The sequence below is a fragment of the Ovis aries genome, chromosome 16, assembly GCF_016772045.2.
Source record: "Ovis aries strain OAR_USU_Benz2616 breed Rambouillet chromosome 16, ARS-UI_Ramb_v3.0, whole genome shotgun sequence".
Taxonomy (NCBI): domain Eukaryota; kingdom Metazoa; phylum Chordata; class Mammalia; order Artiodactyla; family Bovidae; genus Ovis; species Ovis aries.
Window position 1 is genome coordinate 64,190,839 of NC_056069.1, and position 18,672 is coordinate 64,209,510.

Sequence of the window (18,672 nt, forward strand, 5' to 3'; positions counted from 1 at the left end):
TTTCCACAGTGGCAGTACCAATTTACATTCCCATGAGCAGTTTAGGAGAATTCCCTTTTCTCCACACCTTTTCCAACATTTATTGTTTATAGACTTTTTATGATGGTCTTTCTGACTGGTGTGAGGTGATATTTTAGTTTTGATTTTTATTTCTCTAATAGTTAGCAGTGTTGAACATTTTTCATGTGCCTTTTGGCCATCTGTATGTCTTCTTTGGGTAAATATATATTTAGGTCTTCTGCCCATTTTTTAATTGGGTTGTTTGTGTTTTCTTTATGTTGAGTTTCATGAGCTATTTGTAAATTTTGGAGATTAATCCTCTGTGGGTTACTTTGTTTGCAAACATTCTCTCCCATTCTGAGGGTTGTCTTTTCATTTTGTTTATGGTTTCCTTGGCTGTGCAAAAGCTTTTGAGTTTCATTAGGTCCCATTTGTTTTAATTTTTTTTAATTTCCATTTTTATAAGAGATGGATCAAAAAAGATATTGCTGCAATTTATGCCAGAGTGTTCTGCCTATGTTTTCCTCTAAGAATTTTATAGTATAATCTTACATTTGGGTCTTTAATCTATTTTGAGTTCATTTTTGTGTATGGTGTTAGAACAGGTGTCCCCAACTCTTTTGGCACCAGAGACCAGTTTGATGGGAGACGATTTTTCCACAGATGAGGATGCACATGGTTTCAGGATAATTCAAGCACATTACACTTATTGTGCACTTATTTCTATTATTACACCTCAGATCATCAGGTATTAGATCCTGGAGGTTGAGTCCTCCTGTGTTAGAGAATGTTCTAATTTCATTCTTTTACATGTAGCTGTCCAGTTTTCCTAGTACCGCTTATTCAAGAGACTGTCTTTTCTCCATTGTACAGTCTTGCCTCCTTTGTTATAGATTAATTGCCCACAGGTGCATGGGCTCATTTCTGGGCTTTCTGACTTGTTCCACTGACCTATATTTACACTGTTTGTGCCAGTGCCATGCTCTTTTGGTGACCATAACTGTGTAGTATATCCTGATGTCAGGGAGCCTGATTCCTGCAGCTCTGATTTTCTTCCTCAATATTGCTTTGATTATTCAGGGTCTTTTGGGTCTCTGTCCAAAATTTTTAATATTTTGTTCTAGTTCTATAACAAATGCCAGTGGTAATTGATAGGGACTGCTTCCCAGGTGGCACCTGGGAGAACCAGGTGGTGGAGACACAGGAGACGTGGGTTCAGTCCCTGGGTCGAGAAGATCCCCTGGAGGAGGACCCGGCAATCTACTCCAGTATCCTGGCCGGGAGAATCCCATGGACAGAGGAGCCTGGGAAGCTACAGTCCATAGGGACAAAGAGGCGAACAAGACTGCAGCGACTTAGCACACGTTGAATCTGTAGACTGCCTTGGGTAGTAGAGTCATTTTGACAATATTGACTCTTCCAATCTAAGAGCATGGTATATCTTTCCATCTGTTTGTGTTATGTTCGATTTCTTTTATCTTGTCTTATGGCTTTTGGAGTACAGGTTTTTGCCTCCTTTGGTAGGTTTATTTCTAGGTTAGGTCTTTTATCCTTTTTGATGTAAAGGTAAATGAGATTGTTTCTTTAATTTTCTGATCTTTCATTGCAGAATGCAAACTTAATGCACAGAAATCTATTGCATTTTTCTATACACTAACAATATTAATTATGCTTTTTATTATAGAATAAGTAATTTTGTTATCAGAAAATCAATTTTATGAATAAATTTTGAAGTGTTTAAGAAGAGAAATTGAGCTTAACTAAATTACTTATCTCCTTCAGAATCATACGCACATTGTTCATTTTGTTAATATCTGTTTTTCAAAGGCAAAGCAGTTTGATATCTGATGCAATGCTTAGAAATGATAATACCTGACACAATTTTCCAAGATTCTTCTATGTCTGCCACTGTGCTGGATCTTATCCCCACTTTCCTTAATCACAGCACCCTGACAGTAAAGTCAAACAGCATCTCCAATTTTCAGATGAAGAAATGGTAGCTGGGACTTCTGGTGTCCTGCCTGAGGTCACATAGCTGTTGCATTTGAAACCCAGGTTCGGAGCTGAACTCTCTTGCCCCCAAGGCCCAGACTTTATTTTTGGTTCCCTCTGCTCCCCCTGGTACAAAGAATATGTCATGCTCACTCATCCGATTTCAGCAGGGATGGACCATTTGATGGCATTTTCCATGGAGTTGCTGAGAGCTAGAATTAGTACCAGGACAGGCTGAACTCAGCCTATTGACAAGTACCCCCAGCTTCCTTGCATTAGTCCTCTCTTTATTGTGACCTCTGTCAGACTGGGTTAAGGAGACCAAAAGGAGGTTTTATACCGCTGGGCTACTGTAAAATGAGTCTTTATCCTCCAGCTGTTGTAGAGGTGACCCTGGACCCAGGGGAGGCCAAAATAATGTGGACACCTGTGCCATCCATGCTGTGCACACATTGTAACTTGCAGCCAACACCGTGGTGTTTTTATCTTCCCATAGCTGTTTTCCTCAAAAAGTTATTTTGAGAGAACAATATCTTAAAAATGTATTTTGGTCAAGTTTGACCTCAAAAAAATGAGCAGAAAGATCTTGTTTTAATTTTAGTCTTTTTTTTTTTTTTTGCACAACTCATTTAAGAAATAGCATGGAAAAATGATGCCAATAATAAAGCAGCTGATCAGAATGGGTGATGACTTCTGAGGATGTAGAGTGGGAGAGAAAGGTTACTTTTCCTCTGTGTCCTTTGTACTCCAAGACTTATTTACCACACACATGTATCAGTTTCATGACATGAATCAGTATTTGCTGAATTCTAAGGAACATGGGTATTTAGGAAGAGCTGGATGTGGGTAAAGCCTGTGAAGGGCTTCCCTGGTGGTGGTGGTGGTGCTGCTGCTGCTACTAAGCTGCTTCAGTTGTGTCCAACTCTGTGTGACCCCATAGACGGCAGCCCACCAGGCTCCCCCATCCCTGGGATTCTCCAGGCAAGAACACTGAAGTGGGTTGCCATTTCCTTCTCCAGTGCATGAAAGTGAAAAGTGAAAGTGAAGTTGCTCAGTCGTGCCCAACTCTTCGAGACCCACCAGGCTCCTCCATCCATGGGACTTCCCAGGCAAGAGTACTGGAGTGGGGTGCCATCACCTTCTCCGTCTGGTGGTACTAGTGGTAAACAACCTGCCTGCCAATGCAGGAAACTTAAGAGATGAGGGTTCAACCTGTGAGTCAGGAAGACCCCCTAGAGGAGGGCAAGGCAACCCACTCCAGTGTTCTTGCCTGGAGAATCCCATGGACAGAGGAGCCTGGTGGGCTATGGCCCACTGGGTCTCAAAGAGTCAGACAGGACAGAAGTAACTTAGCACATATGTACAGCCTGTGAAATGGAGTGTAGGTAAGCTGATGTCATCCTCACATGAGGCTGGTGCACAGTCAGGGGCTCCCAGCATGAAAGTGGTACAAGGTCTTCATAGGGATGCACAGGATGAAGCAGCCAAGAATAGCCATTAACTTAATTCCTGCTGATATAAATACCAAGGTAAAGTCATAACCAGCCACTTGGAAAAGAAGAGACTGGCCAAGGATTGATAGGGTTCTCATCTCCCTGCTTTAGGGAGAAAGGAATGACCACAGGACTCAGACTATAACCATCACATCCAGGAATCAAGCTTTTATCCCCTGCCTCCCACCTCCAAGGAAATGGTGTGACCTTCCAGTTAATTCAGCTGAATGAAACTCCCCAGGTCTAAAGAAAGGAAAGCCTGGGGAAGTGGGGTGGTAGGGCTTCTGACTTAGACTTTAAAGTCATTTTAAGGACTGTGCATTAATTAGATCAGCAGGTTGGCAAGTGTCCTCTATAAAGAACCGGATAGAAGATGCTTCAGGCTTCCCAGGCTGTAGAGTCTCTGTTGCCACTTCTCTACTCCATCCTTGCAGCATGGAAGCAGCCTCAGACCATAATGAGTAGGTGTGGTTGTATGTCAGCAAGGCACACAGATTCACCAGGCAGAAAAACAATTTACTTTTAGAGTCAGATAGTTCAGTATTTACATAGACAATGAAAGTAAGAACAGAAAATGTATCAGCTACCCAAGTTCCCTGGGCTTCCCTGGTGTCTCAGCAGGTAAAAAAGCCGCCTGCCAATGCGGGAGACATAGGAGATGTTGGTTCAATCCCTGAGTCAGGAAGATTCTGTGAAATAAAGGAAATGGCAACCCACTCTAGTATTCTTGCCTGGGAAATCCCATGGACAGAGGAGCCTGGTGGGCTATAGCTCATGGAGTCACAGAGTCGAACACAACTTAGCAACTGAGCTGCCAGGCAACAGCAATCCAGGTCCCTTATCCCACAGATGACACAAAAACAAAGCAACCCAGGTTCCTTATCTCACAGCTGACAACCCACAGAAGAACCTGGGCCCCACGTGGCTGAGGAACTGGGTACGTGCTACAGTTTTAGGCCTCTAACTGTACTCTAGTAGGGGTAAAAGTAGGGGCAGAAACCCTTATGTCTCATTAGAACTCAGGAGGCAATGAGAAACTATCTCATGAAACCCTCCCTGGAAGACAGCGAGGTGGAAGGAAAGCAGCTCTGTAGCAGGTGTTCATAATCCTCCCATGTGCATGATTGGAAGCGTCCCAGGGCCCTCCACCAAAGCTTAGGTCAGCTGTGGTTAAGCTTTGCCTGACATGGAGATGTGACAGTCACCAGGATACTGGGGCCAAGAATCTGCATACCCTATGTTTCAGTGAGACTTCAGGGAGTAGGCTGGATTAGGACCGCAGCCTGTCATTTACTGATTCCTGGATTAGATTATTGTCATATATGCCTTTCGAATGAAGCAACGTGCCTTGCATCATTATATACACTAACATTTAAAATTGGGTGTTAAATTACATCCATTAAGTATTAAATTACATAATTTAACTCTAAACCCACTTAATATTTTCTACTCTTCAGACACTCATCAAGTTTTTATTTTTTATATGACAGCCACCACAATTATGAGCTAAGATAAACCTATTAGGCTGTAGAGTCAACATTTCACAGATGAGGAATTGGGTCAGAATCAGAGAGAGATTGTACAAAGACTCAGCAGTCACAGAACAGAAACTAGAATTCTGAGTGTGGGCTGCCAGGGCAGGCTTCCTTCTGCCCTTGAGAACATGAACTCCAAAGGCTGGCACTGTCTTTCTAGGCTCCCTGTGGCCTTCAGCATGTGCCTGGCCAGAGACAGGCTCAGTAAATACTTATCAAATTAACAATGGATACTCTGCCTCTCTCCTTTCTACTATTTTTCTTCATGACCTAAACACACACACACACACACACACACACACACACACACACACACACACACACACCTCAATTCTTGAGAAACTGTAAAGCTTTCTTTAAAGAAAAGTATGTATACATGAGTGATAAGTTGCTTCAGTCATGTCTGACTCTGAGCCACCCTATGGCCTGTAGTCCACCAGCCTCTGCTGCCCATGGGATTCTCCTGACCCATGCGATCAAATCCACGTCTTACATCTCCTGTGTTGTTAGACAGGTTCTTTACTGCTAACACCACCTGGAAAGTCCACAGAAAAGTGTAGTAGTGATATAAAACATTACCCGAAGGATTGGAAGCCCTTAGTCCTTAGGTATTTGTTTTATTTTTGCCTTGTTATAAAAAACTATTTGGAGAGAGAAGAAAAGCTGAGAACTGGGAGAACCACAGCCTATATATAACATAAGAGACATCGCTTTTAAATTTTGCTTATACAACTGGAGGGAAAGAGGAAACCATTAAGAAAAAACTTTAACTCCCTTGTTGAATGGATGTCTAGTTATTCCCTTCAAATAACCAGAATTCAAATTCTAATTAGCCTGTAATTAAAAAAAAATTAACACCTCATGAAGATGATTAATATCAAAATTAGGTTACTGCAGGATGTATATTATTTCAAAGAAAAGTTTTAAGAGGTGCAGTTAATAATTGGCATCGTTATTAATGAAATATTCTCTAAAAATATCACTTGCCTGATGAGACAAACACAGTGAATAGAGAGAAACTGCAGAATCCCCAAGAAGTCCCCCAGCAAGACACACTTAACCCCTCAGTTATGAATCATATAAACATCAAAAGGATGTTTTGACAAGTACCCATTTTACAAAGTAAATATTCTCCCTTTAAAAGGAACTTGCTGCTGTTCCGTTACTAAGTCACGTCTGACTCTTTGTGACCCCAGGGACTGCAGCACGCCTGGCTTCCCTCTCCTTCACTGTCTCCTGGAGTTTGCTCAAGCTCATCTCCTTCGAGTTGGTGATGCCATCCAACCATCTCTTCCTCTGTCGTCCCCTTCTCCTCATGCCTTCCATCTTTCCCAGCATCAGGGTCTTTTCCAATGAGTCAGCTCTTTGCATCAGGTGGCTAAAGGATTGGAGCTTCAGCTTCAGCATCAGTCCTTCCAATGAATATTCAGGACTGATTTCCTTTAGGATTGACTGGTTTGATCTCCCTCCTGTCCAAGGGACTCTCAAGAGTCTTCTAAATCTCAGTGTCTTGAGCTTTTGTTTGCACTGGCTTTGGTGTAGCCTCTACAGACTGTGGGATTTCCTTAGTTAATTCACTCATAGTATATTTTTTGAACCTCGGGGGTACCAACCACCAAGCCAGGTTCTGAGTGTATGATGACAGATGACACATCCTTACCCTGTCTTCCTGGGCTCAGAATCTAATAAGAAATTCTGACATAAACAAAATCTCCCAAATATCTCTTCTAGACTCAAGCCAGAGGACCTTGGAGTTACTTTAGACTTTATCCCAAAATTGATTTATCATTAAAATCTGATCCTAGACTCTACTAGGACCTAATCTCCAAGCCTGCTTTTCCTTTCCAGTTATTTTTTAAGCTATGTCTGAATCACAACCAGTGGTCTAATCTTAAATTTCCAATAGTAAAGGAATTAATTACCAAGTTATGTATACTGACTTGGTGGAGTCCACGCTCAGTGGATTATTCTTAAATAATTAAATGATGACAATGAAGACATATATATGATACTATCTTAACTGAAAAAAATTAGCTGAGATTATTTGTTTGCCATCATTAACACTGTTTAGAAAATAGAAGGAAAAGTATATATGTCCACATGATATTTACAACTGTAAAATACATGCCAACAGGCTGATTACAACCCTGTAAGAGTGGGCTGAAGGTGGGCTTGAACTGGAACAGTGTCTTCCAGCAGAGTCATCACACACCCAAGTCCTGGGCAGGGTGGATAAGGAACAGACAAAGCATGATGCATAGAACATAGAACATAGACTCCTAAATTAAGAAATATGTCATACTACTCTTCAGTAATATTCAGGGGAAATGGGGGTTATGTGAAGTAGGATGCTTACAATTTGGGAGGAATTCTCTATTCTAAAAGGAATTCTCTGTTCTAAGGAAAAGAATATCAAATACTAACAAAAAAAATTCTTGGGTTAATCACAGAATCTTACAAGGTCTCATGAAGTGAGGAAGTTCAGTCTGCATTAGGATCATGGTACATCCACCTTTGACAATGATGTAGACATAGATTTGATCCAGGTAGAAAATGAAAGCAAAGAAAACATATGAGTTTCATCTTGCAGAGATGCTATGGGCTACCCCCACAACCTTAGAATTATGAGTACACTTTTTTCCTTCTCTTTTTTTTTGCCAAATGTATTAATGTAATCATACTGTCATTACAATGGAGAATAAGTTTCTAAGAACAAGAAACAGTGCAAAGAATTTTCCACAGGTCAAATCCGCTAGTACAGGTTCTTAGCTTTCCTTAGTCACCCAACAGTTTTTGGGTTTCATTCTCTGGTTGGTTTCCTAAATGATCATGGTACTGTCTTCTAAATGGCAGTCCGGGTTCCAAATAGTCATCTTGGATAGAGTGTTAAAATCAGTGTAATTACCAACCTTTTCTACCTCATTTGTGTTGAGAGGCACAACTAAAGGTTTCACACTGCGAGGTTTCATTATTTAACGTCCACTCTACTGGCCTCCTGTTTTTGAGCTTGCAGACTGAAAGCTATGTAATGAACTCTATTCCACCACTCCTTCAAACTGGGGTGCTGAAGAAGACTCCTGAAAGTCCCTTGGAGAGCAGGGAGATCAAACCAATCAATCTTAAGGGAAATCAACCCTGAATATTCGTTGGAAGGACTAATGCTGCAGCTGAAGGTCCGGTATTTTGGTGTGAACAGCTGACTCATTGGAAAAGCCTCTGATGCTAGGAAAGATTGAGGGAAGAAGGAGAAGAGGGCATCAGAGGATGAGAAGGCTGGATGGCATCACTGATGCAATGGGCATGAATTTGGGCAAACGTCGGGAGAGGGTGAGGGAGAGGGAGGCCTGGCGTGCTGCAGTCTATGGGGTTGCAAAGAGTCAGACGTGACTGGGTGACTGAACAACAGTGCTCTATGGGAAAGTTTGGGCTGCAGCAAGCTTATAGGCAGCGCCAGATTTTTGCATCTGAGTTATTCTCAGCAGAAACACCTTAGTTTGTATTCCCTGAATTCCCGTAAGATTGTATTTGCAGCCTGGTCCAATGAATTAGTGATTCTTAAGGAAATCATCATCCCTCTGTCAACACAAAGCAGCTCCCATATGGAAAGATCATGAGCTCTGGATTCAGGTGGATCTGGATAAGCCTTTAGCTTGGTGTGTGATTGTGAGCAAGTGACTCAGTTTGTTAAGTGTTAGTCACTGAGTCATGTCTGACTCTTGCGACCCCATGGACTGTAGCCCACCAGCCTCCTCTGTCCATGGCATTCTTCGGGCAAGAATACAGGAATGGGTTGCTGTTCCCTTCTCCCGGGGATGTCCCCGATCCAGGGATGGAACTCAAGTCTCCTGCGTTGCAGGCAGATTCTTTACCATCTGAGCCACCAGGGAAACAAAAAGACAGAGACCATATAATGGGTCTGACAAATAAAAAGAATTCAGTGTGAGAGGCTCCTCTCCTTTCCTGCCTGAGTATTACATTCAGTTCATGCAGGTCCTGAGGAGCCAGCGCTACTGTTATACATGTGTTTTGCCTTCTTTGTCCAGATATGTTTCACTTGCCTCTGGACCAAACAGAGGGCACACTGAGCTGTCAAGAATTTGTTCTTCCACCTTTAAACAACTTCACATTGTCTGAGATGTAGGGGACCCATCAGGCTAGATTCTGCTTCTCGCATTCAGTTATTTACCTAGCTCTAATCTGTTTGGGCAAAGGGATTTTCTACCAGGACCACACTCTGTGTGTAGGTGAGTGATGTCAGCATGGTCCCATCCAATCGGCAGGTGCATCTGTCAGTGGAAATTCAGTAATCCCCTGTTTCAAGTGAGTGGGTACCTGTCTTTACAAGAGGGGCTGAGGTTCACACACCAATAGAGGCTGACCAGTGCCAGGTGTGAGGAAGGTCAAGCGCTTATCTTTGGTGCTGTCACCAGGCCCTTCCCAGTGGTTGCAGAGGGCAACAGAGAATCCAGAGGCCACGTGGGCAGTACACTTGCCTCCACTATTCTGCTGAGAAGGGTGGGTTTCCTTCCTGGGGTGGACTGTGCTAACACCTTGGCTCAAGCCTCATTCTCTCAGTCATGGGCAATCTGTTGAGTGAATTGTAAGAAGCCAACATAATATTTCCCTCCCCACTCTGGACTTACTTTCCTATAGGGTTTGGTGTTAAAATTAAAATATGTGACTTGACACCTTGTACATTCTTCAGGTGCTACTGTTGACCCTTTGACCTCTCCTGTGTCCTCTGATTCTGCCCACTAAACCCTCATGCGAAGAAGGGTTTCTCTTGATTAAACATGAGGGGGCCACAAAGTAATTGTGTCTTCATTGTTTTCCTTGATTGGCCAGGGAGGAGAGGGGACTGGAACCTGTAGTTACCTCTCTTGTGCAGAGTAGAGAGGATAGGATACCAAAGTGTAGACTTTTCCCTGAAAGAAGACTCCAGTGATGCTCTTCTTTTTCTCCTGGCACAGGTCGCAGCATTTTCCCATCACTTGGAAATTCCTTCAACAGCCCTGAGCTGGGAAGGGCCCATGTTTGCCCTCTGGGCCCCTTTTGTCCCTAAGTACAAAACTGGACAGCCTGCCTTCCCTGGAGAGTTTCACTTTCAAAGGGCAGAATGGCCTTTCCAGAAAATCTTTGTGTTTGGACAAGAGAAAAGTCCCCAATGACTGAGGTCCACCCAGAGGCCAAAATAAACAGCTCAGTAATCTATGTGGGAAAACTGAGTGAAACGGGACTCTCTGTATCACATCAGAAACCAAAATTGATCACAATTGCTCAATTTCCAGGAAGCATTTTTGTTTTGCTTATTTCAGACACCCCCCCACTTTTTTCACTATTTGTTTAAGCTATTAATTTTCCCATAATGCCTCACTGCAAAACTTATATCAATCTAGCTCAGTTTTAAAACAAATTTTTCAGGAAAACCTGAGTGTTCTATCTCCCTACTAAGATTTTAACTAAAAACCATTTGCTTACTATTACAAGCGGTGCAAATCAGTTATTTAAACTTGATGATAAAAGCAAATTGAAATGTGAAATACCCTCATTTTATTTAATCAATGTAATTTAATGATAAGCCAATAATGCATAGTTTTTAATATACTGAATGTTAGTGACTAATTGAAATTCTAGTTCATTAACTTTCTCTACAAATCATAGGCTTTAGAATGCTATGCATCATGAGTGTGGACACATTTTTATTGGTAATTATGTCTTCTATTTACTTGGCATGTGTCCTAACTTTAAAAAAAATGCTGTTTCAAATGTACTTGTATCTCAGTTCTTCTTGGGAGTTATGAATTAATCTTCTAGTAGATGTCATATGCATCCAGTACACCATGGACAAATTCCTCATGCTTAAGCAAAGCACCGTTTTAATTGCATCACTACGCTTCTCTGGAATCTTGAGGAAACTTCGGCCCAGCCAAGCTGCTTGGCTTACCTCCCTGATCTTGCCATGGGCACGTGACTCTGTGTTGTCCTTCCCAGAGCCATAAGGACGAGGGATGTTCTTCTTACTCAGCTAATCCCCAGCTTCATTCAAGGGCCAACTTCCTGGAACTCATTTGGGCCACAGCTCTGTCCCCTGACTCCTGTAGCTCTGGTTGTCTGGACTTCTTACTTAACAATCATCAACTCTGGTGTCAAGCCATGATCATGACCATGGTCTTCCTCCCTCACTGGGCTGCAAGCTCATTCCTGGTTCTTGTGCCTTCAAACCACGGCACTGTGCGAGCATATGCTAGTAGTTAAAAAATCATTATAAACTGACCCAAATGTGTAGCTGAAATACCCAAAGGAACACATCCTGGTATGACACATCCCCTTATTAAATAAAGGCCCCAAGGTATTCACAGAGTTAGTATTTTTGGAATACAGTGTTTTCAGACGCTCTCAAAAATCAACCGCATATATTAATTTGTAATTATATTTAGAGGTTAAGGATGAAGGGCTTCCCAGGTGGCACCAGTGGTAAAGAATCCACGTGCCAGTGCAAGAGAACAAGAGACAAAGTTTCAATCCCTGGGTCAGGAAGACCCCGTGGAGTAGGCGATGGCAACCCACTCCACTATTCTTGCTTGGAAAATTCTATGGACAGAGGAACCTGCCAGGCTATATAGTCCATGGGGTTGCAAAGAGTTGGACACGACTGAGGACACATGGATGCATTAAGTAGAACAGCTATGTACATCCCATCTCAAAATACTTTGCTCTGTTTGGTTGATTTTTTTTCTTAACTACATGATGTAATTTAATCCTCAGAACAGCTAAGTGAGGTGAGCATTATTATTCCAGTTTTATAGAAGAGGAAACGGGGGGGAAAAATATGTTCCAGTTAGATTTCCCAGATGAGGAGTTTGTGGATGTCTTAGAATGCATTTTTCAGAAAGTGAAAGTGTTAGTTGCTCAGTTGTGTCCAGCTCTTTAGGACCTAATAGATTATAAACCACCAGGCTCCTCTGTCCGTGGGATTCTCCAGGCAAGAGTATTGAAGTGGATACCATTTCCTCCTCCAGGGGGTCTTCCAACCCAGGCATCGAACCTGGGTTCTCCTGCATTGCAGGCAGTTTCTTTACAATCTGAGCTAGGAGGGAAGCCCTTCTTCAGGAAGGTTACTGTCTAACTGGAATGTCTTTATCTTATTTTTAGTAGTGTGATGCTTTTAATGCAGCTCAAAGTAAAAGCAGATTCTGAAGTATATGGTGACTTAGTAATTAAGAATAAGGCACCTGAGATTGTCTTGGAAATTAAGGCACTATCATTCATGAACCGATAAATTATTCTCTCTCTCACTATCATCATCATGATAATACAAATAAATAGTGATATTTGACATGTGATTGATTCTTGCACAGAATTTGGGAAACACTTTAAAGATGCATACAGCATTTACAAGGAAACCTAAGTCCTGAGGGAGGGAGGCTGGAGCACTCAGCAGATTCTACACAGCAAGCTTCTTCCAAAACCCCACCTCCATTTATTGGGTGTTTCTTTAGACTCTCAAGCTCTCTCCCAGCTGGTCTTGCTGCCTCATGCTGATCTCCCTGCTAAACTGTTCTGTTTTCCCTGAAAAGTATCATGTCGATCACTCTAGTCATCTTATTGGCCCCCACTTAAATGCCTCTCTCCACATACTTCCTCATCCCCTTTTCCTTTTTTTTTTTTTTGTTTCCTTTGCAACTGGCTGTTGTTGTTGTTTCAAGTTTACTTCCTTCACTGAGAGGTGAGTTCTTCGGTACACTGACTGTGTCTCTTTTGTTGGCCTGGTACACCCATCACTTTCAAGGTCAGTTCACAGCAGGTGCTAAGCATGTGATGAAGAAATGAATGATGGGAACACTTCTGACGTTCCATGTTTCATGAATAAATTTTGTTGATACAGTAAAAATTCTTAATATCAAAAATAAGTTGACATAATGGCAGTTAGTGTGATGGAAACAAGCCAGATGAAGTCATTGATACTTAATCTAATACACAAGAGGATGATATTCAGTATTTAGCACCAGCTTTCCAGAAATACAGTAGAAAGATTTTGATGAATATGCCTTTCTTTTCTATTACTTAACAAATAGGATAACTGTTAACTTTAAAAAGTAAAGGAAGAATTTATGTAAATTTTAATTTAGATAAATTTCCTGTAAAAAGGAAAGTCGTTTATCCTTCCAGAGTCAAGGCCTACCTCTAAATATATATTTGCTCTAAAATATGCTTTTCAATAAATGTGTTTTCAACTTAAATCGTGGATTCTGACCAACATTTTTTTTTCTGAATTCAGATACTTTCAGTCCCCAGAGTAATAAGTTAGCTGAAAATAATCTAAAGTTCTTAACAAAATAAGAAAAAAAAATATTATTGAAAAGATTCATCACAGAAAGAAAAACATTTTCATGGTGGAATAAAGAAAAGTCACTTCCACAATGGCTGCATTAGTAAGGAGTCTGTGATTTTCGACACGACCTCCTTCAGAGACCCACCTTGCAAAAATAGGAAGTCATTACTAGTTTTCCTTAAGGTGTAATTTAGAATATTGGTAGAGATCATTAGAATGTTCCTTGTGGTATGAAATACTTACTGTGAGGAAAACATGTTTATATATAAATGGTATTTTTAATGAATGGGCTCTTATGATTATAGAGAAGTTTTAGTGTTTTAAGTATAAGTTTAAGAAATTGCAGAACCATCAGTAGTATCAGAAGAAAGAGATGTTATTATAAGCTGCTTTTCGTATAAAGCAGCTTAAGTATTCCTTGGAACCCTGTGGCATCGCTTCAGTTCTACAGGCAACTTTGCAAGGGGAAGTTGCAGGCAAAATTAGGGGCTTGGTGAAATTTCCTTCTTTTTGGAAGGTGAAGTTTGCCTCACGGTCATGTTGCTTTAATTTAAAAAAAAAGGGGGGGGGGCATGAAATCGAATCCAGGCTTCTCAAATAATTTTTGAAGCCCTTTTTTCCCACCAACAGGAAAACAGGATCAAACACGTAGCAGATGTATGCTGAGCATCCAGCAGGGACGTTTCAGTAGGAGTAGGTGCTGGCCTTGCCTGACCCAGTCAGCCCACTGGGATCAGAGAAGGTGAAACTTAAGACCAAGATGGCAAGCAGCCAACCAGGCTTTCCCAAGTAAGGTACCTCTTAAGCTGTAGGCAATCAAATAACTTTCTTGCCTTGCTTCTCAACTCAAAGTGTTGTTCAGTTGTGTCCTACTCTTTGCGACCCCATGGACTATAGCCCGCCAGGCTCCTCTGTCCATGGAATTCTCCAGGCAAAAAGACTGGAGTGGGCAGCCACTCCCTTCTCCAGGGGATCTTTCTGACCCAGGGAGCAAACCCACGTCTCCCGCATTGTAGGCAGATCCTTTTCCTCTGAGCCACCAGGGAATCTTCCCTATAAAACCCCTTCTTAGCTCCTTTGCTCAAAGAAACTCTTGAATGGTTTAGTTTTGTTGCTGCTGTTCTTCAGTCACTCATTTGTGTCCTGCTGTTTGTAATGCATGGACTGTAGCCCGCCAGGCTCCTCTGTGCATGGAATTTCCCAGGCAAGAATTTCTTGTTCTAGGGACTCTTCCCAACCCAGAGATTGAACCTGTGTCTCCTCCATGGGCAGGTATCTTGTTTACCACTGAGCCACCAGGGAAGTCCCACCAAACAGTTTAATAGGCCTCAGTTTATCTTTTAACAACTACAGGGTCACTTATCAAAAAGTTCCAGTGAGGTGATGGTGAAGGTAACTGACACTCCTTTCCACCCCAGCCTGGTCCTGCAGTGAGAAGCACCAGTTTTAACCCTTTGAACTTTGGCTGGTTAATAAACAATAATTGCATAGTAACTTAACCAGCCATATTTTTCTCTATTGCTTGATTTATTACCTTTGGATTATCATCCCCAACTGCGGAACTTGGACTTCTCCTTTGTCTCCGTTCTATTCTTTGATTATTTTTTTCCCTTTTAAAATGAGACTAAGTGGAGTAGCTAATGGGTATAGTGTATTTAAAGCTTTTATGAGGTTTAAATGAGGAGATAGAGATCAAGTTCTTAGAACAGCACTCTTTACAAGGTTAGCATATTTGATTTGTTAATAAGGGGTTTTAATATCATTAATATTAATTACATTATTATTTAGACTACCTCTCTGGCCCCATGTTTAATGATTAGGTAAGAACTTGTAGTCCTACTCTCAGTGAGCTGTAACTCTATAGCATCTTCAGTGTCTTATTGTTGTTGTTGTTCAGTTGCTATGTTGTTCCCAACTCCTTGCGACCCCATGGACTGCAGCATGCTGGGCTTCCCTGTCCTTCACCAGCTTCTGGAGCTTGCTCAAACTCATGTCCATTGAGTCAGTGATGGCATCCAGCCATCTCATCCTCTGTTGTCCTCTTTTCCTCCCACCTTCAATCTGTCCCAGCATCAGGGTCTTTTCTAATGAGTTGGCTCTTCGTATCAGGTGGCTGAAGTGTTGGAGGTGGCCATAGTCTCATGTGAGCTCTGTTCTAACTTGGTAGACCTTGTCACTCCCAGGCTGTATTCGCTGCCTTTGCTCAATACCGTGTCCTGCATCCCTGACCTCCTGGTTCTTAAGAGAAAGTGTCCAATGGCCTGCTTGTCTGTAGGAAGATCTTCTGTACCATTCTGGCACTCTCACTGTCTTCTGTCTGCTTCCTCCCTTCCCACATCCCCTGGATTTTTTTGTTTTTATTTTTGGCCACACGCCATGGCTTGTAGGATCTTAGTTCCCTGGCCAGGATCAAATTTGCGCTTCCTGTTCTGGAAGAACAGAACCCTAACCACTGGGCTGCCAGGGAATTCCCAGCCTTCTATTGTATCTGTTGCTGTTGTTGTTGGCCAGAAATCTTCATCTAATCATTCCCATGTTGTATATGAACTCTTTCATTGAGACAGAGCTAGAATAAAGTATCTACTGTCTACAGCATTTATGATATAGTATATTGAATATTGTAGACAGGGCTATACTAAACCACTATTAAATGGAAAATTTTAATACATTTTTAAAGTCTGTTACTCAAAAGGAAGACTTCTTTATTTTATTATATTTGAACCAGTCACGTGACAGGTTTGGGGGTGTATTTGTCCTTGGGCAAATTTTAGAAATTGTTGGTGTCGCTTTCTTCTCATCAGTAAAGTTGAAGTAATAACACCTTCCTCATTAGAGTTGTTTAAATGGTTAAATGATGTAGTAATCTTATAGATCACAGTCTGTTTAATCAATAATATCTATCATTAAGTGGCTGAGGATGATGTAGTAATGATGATGGTGGTGGTAATGATAATGATTATGATGATAAATAAAGCAAAAATAGTAATACCTTCCTATGAAAGCTGTTAGTGTATCAATGATGTAATAATTTTACTTATCACAAGTGATGCCTAGATGCCGGGAGCCAACGTGAGGAATCCCGCACGTGGAAAAGGTCATGAGGAAGGAGGCCTGACATACGCAAAGGCGGGATCAGGCCTCAGGGGTCCCCCTGGACATTCTCGAACATCTACCCCCAAAACCAGAGTCAGCCTACCTTACTGCATTATGTTTTCACCTACGCTTCTGACATTACGGGGGGCTATCCCCCACCACCTCTCTCTGAAAAGGAGCTAACTTAGAGCTCCAGCTAATAAATCTCCTGGGTGTGAGTGTTTCAGTCCAAAAACTCCTCTGATGGCCCTCTAGCCTGCCTGACAGGGTTATCTGGCCACATGTGATTGTTCACAGCTTCCCACCCGTGAGAGGCACGAGATGCCATAAACTTTCTAAATGCAGATTCTTTTGAGAAGTTAGAAAGTTATTAGTATAGTATTAGTGGGTCAGTTAGAAATTATACCAGTGGAGGGTTTCATTGTTGAGCCAATATTTGCTGCTAAGCCTCCATATCCCTTGCCCCTTATACACACTAATTGATATAACTAGCATATAGGAGAAATAAGTATTAACCTTGATATTAATCATGTTAGACCTTAGACTAAATTCTTTTCCTGATTATAGCCCACTGCACCTTTGCCCTGTAGGAATGCAAGTTTATCTGGTACCTTCAGAGGGTGGTGCCTGACTTAAGAAAAATTGCCTTTGGAGAAAACAAGTTTTCTGGTTGACTAATCATCATCAGAAAGGGTCATAAAATGTTAGCAGGCCTCTTGGCCAGAAAATGATGTAAATCACCTGAGAACTTTGTGTATTGGAAGGAATGCAGAAAGAAAGTGTGGTTTCAATAAGGGTCAGGACTGCTGACCCCGTGTGACTTTGTATTTTCCATTTATCTCTATGTATGACTTAAAGTATAAAAGCGGCCTTGGAAAATAAAGAAACGGACCAGTTCCTGGAAAGACTGGTTTCCCTTGTGTCATCTTTTCTCATTCTCTTCTTTTCTGGCTGAATTCCCATCTGGAGCACAGAGGCTCACCAGGCCTACTAATTTTGCCTGGGCTTCTAAGATCTGAACGGGGAGGCACTTTGTGTCTCCGCTCCTCTGGGAGACCGGGAAGATACCTGTGGCCTACGTAGGTGGTGCAAACCCCCTTGTCTTGGGGTTTTATTGGTTGCAAGTTATTCAGCATCTTTTCTCCACTAATTTTCCTACTACACTATTCTTTCCTAATCTCTCTTTATATCTCTAATTGAATAATTCTTTCCTAATCGCCAACTCCATCCCCGCTTCAAATTCCCTGGATCCACCGGGGCTGGACCCCAGCACCTATTATTCATGGGATGATGTTGGTTGTGGTGGCGGTGGAGGTGATAACTAGTATTCTTGAGCAAATGTTTGACTTTAGATCATTCACAACACCAAAAGTCACCATGTTAGCACCGATAGTCATTTTCTATATCTTAGAAAAAAATAGACATTTCAACTAAAATTAATTCATTTAATTTAAATTAGATACCTACTGCTGTATGCAGTTAGCTCTGTTCTCTAATGTGCAGATGGAAGCTTTTGTTTCATATAACTAGTTCCTACATCAAATCCTAAGGCTCAACTCTCAGCTTACCCTTTTTGTTCCAGCTTAACCTGCCTTTCTGATGACCCTTTGGTGTGTGTTTTCAGTGCCTGCATTGGGGCCCAGGACCCGTACTGTGGCTGGGACGTGGTGATGAAGAAGTGCACGAGCCTGGAGGAGAGCCTGAGCATGACGCAGTGGGAACAGAGCATCGCCACCTGTCCTGTGAGTGTCCGGGTCCCCAGCTCTGGAAGCACCATCCCTGGGGCCCCAGTGGTCCTAACCTGCAGTCCCAACCCACCCTTCTGTGGCCTCCATTCCTTTTCGTATGAGAACCTTCCTCAGAAATCTGGTCTGTGCTTTCTTAACGCATCCAGCTCTTCCTGCACCAAGCCACACAGGATGCTGCCATCAATTACTGTCTGTTTTTAAAAGAAATATCTTAAGAGATGGGGCATCGCTGGTGGCTCAAGAATCTGCCTGCCAGCACTATTTACAATAGCTAGCTGTCCATCGACAGATGAAAGGATAAAGAAGCTGTGGTACATATATATCATGGAATATTACTCAGCCATATAAAGGGATGCATTTGAGTCAGTTCTAATGAGGTGAATGAACTTAGAGCCTATTATACAGAGTGAAGTAAGTCAAAAAGAAAAACAAATATCATATATTAACACATACATAAGAAATCTAGAGGACTTCCCTGT

General features: G+C 41.9%; 1 protein-coding gene across 4 annotated transcripts in view; it reads left to right on the plus strand.

Moving 5' to 3' along the window:
• Nucleotides 1-18,672, plus strand: part of SEMA5A (semaphorin 5A) — a 557,148-nt gene that overhangs the window by 434,423 nt on the left and 104,053 nt on the right. For all 4 annotated transcript variants that reach the window (XM_060400273.1, XM_060400274.1, XM_027980170.2 and 1 more), the window contains one exon: nt 18,070-18,187. In XM_060400273.1, coding sequence (XP_060256256.1) covers nt 18,070-18,187 — 118 coding nt within the window. The remainder of the gene's footprint in view (nt 1-18,069; nt 18,188-18,672) is intronic.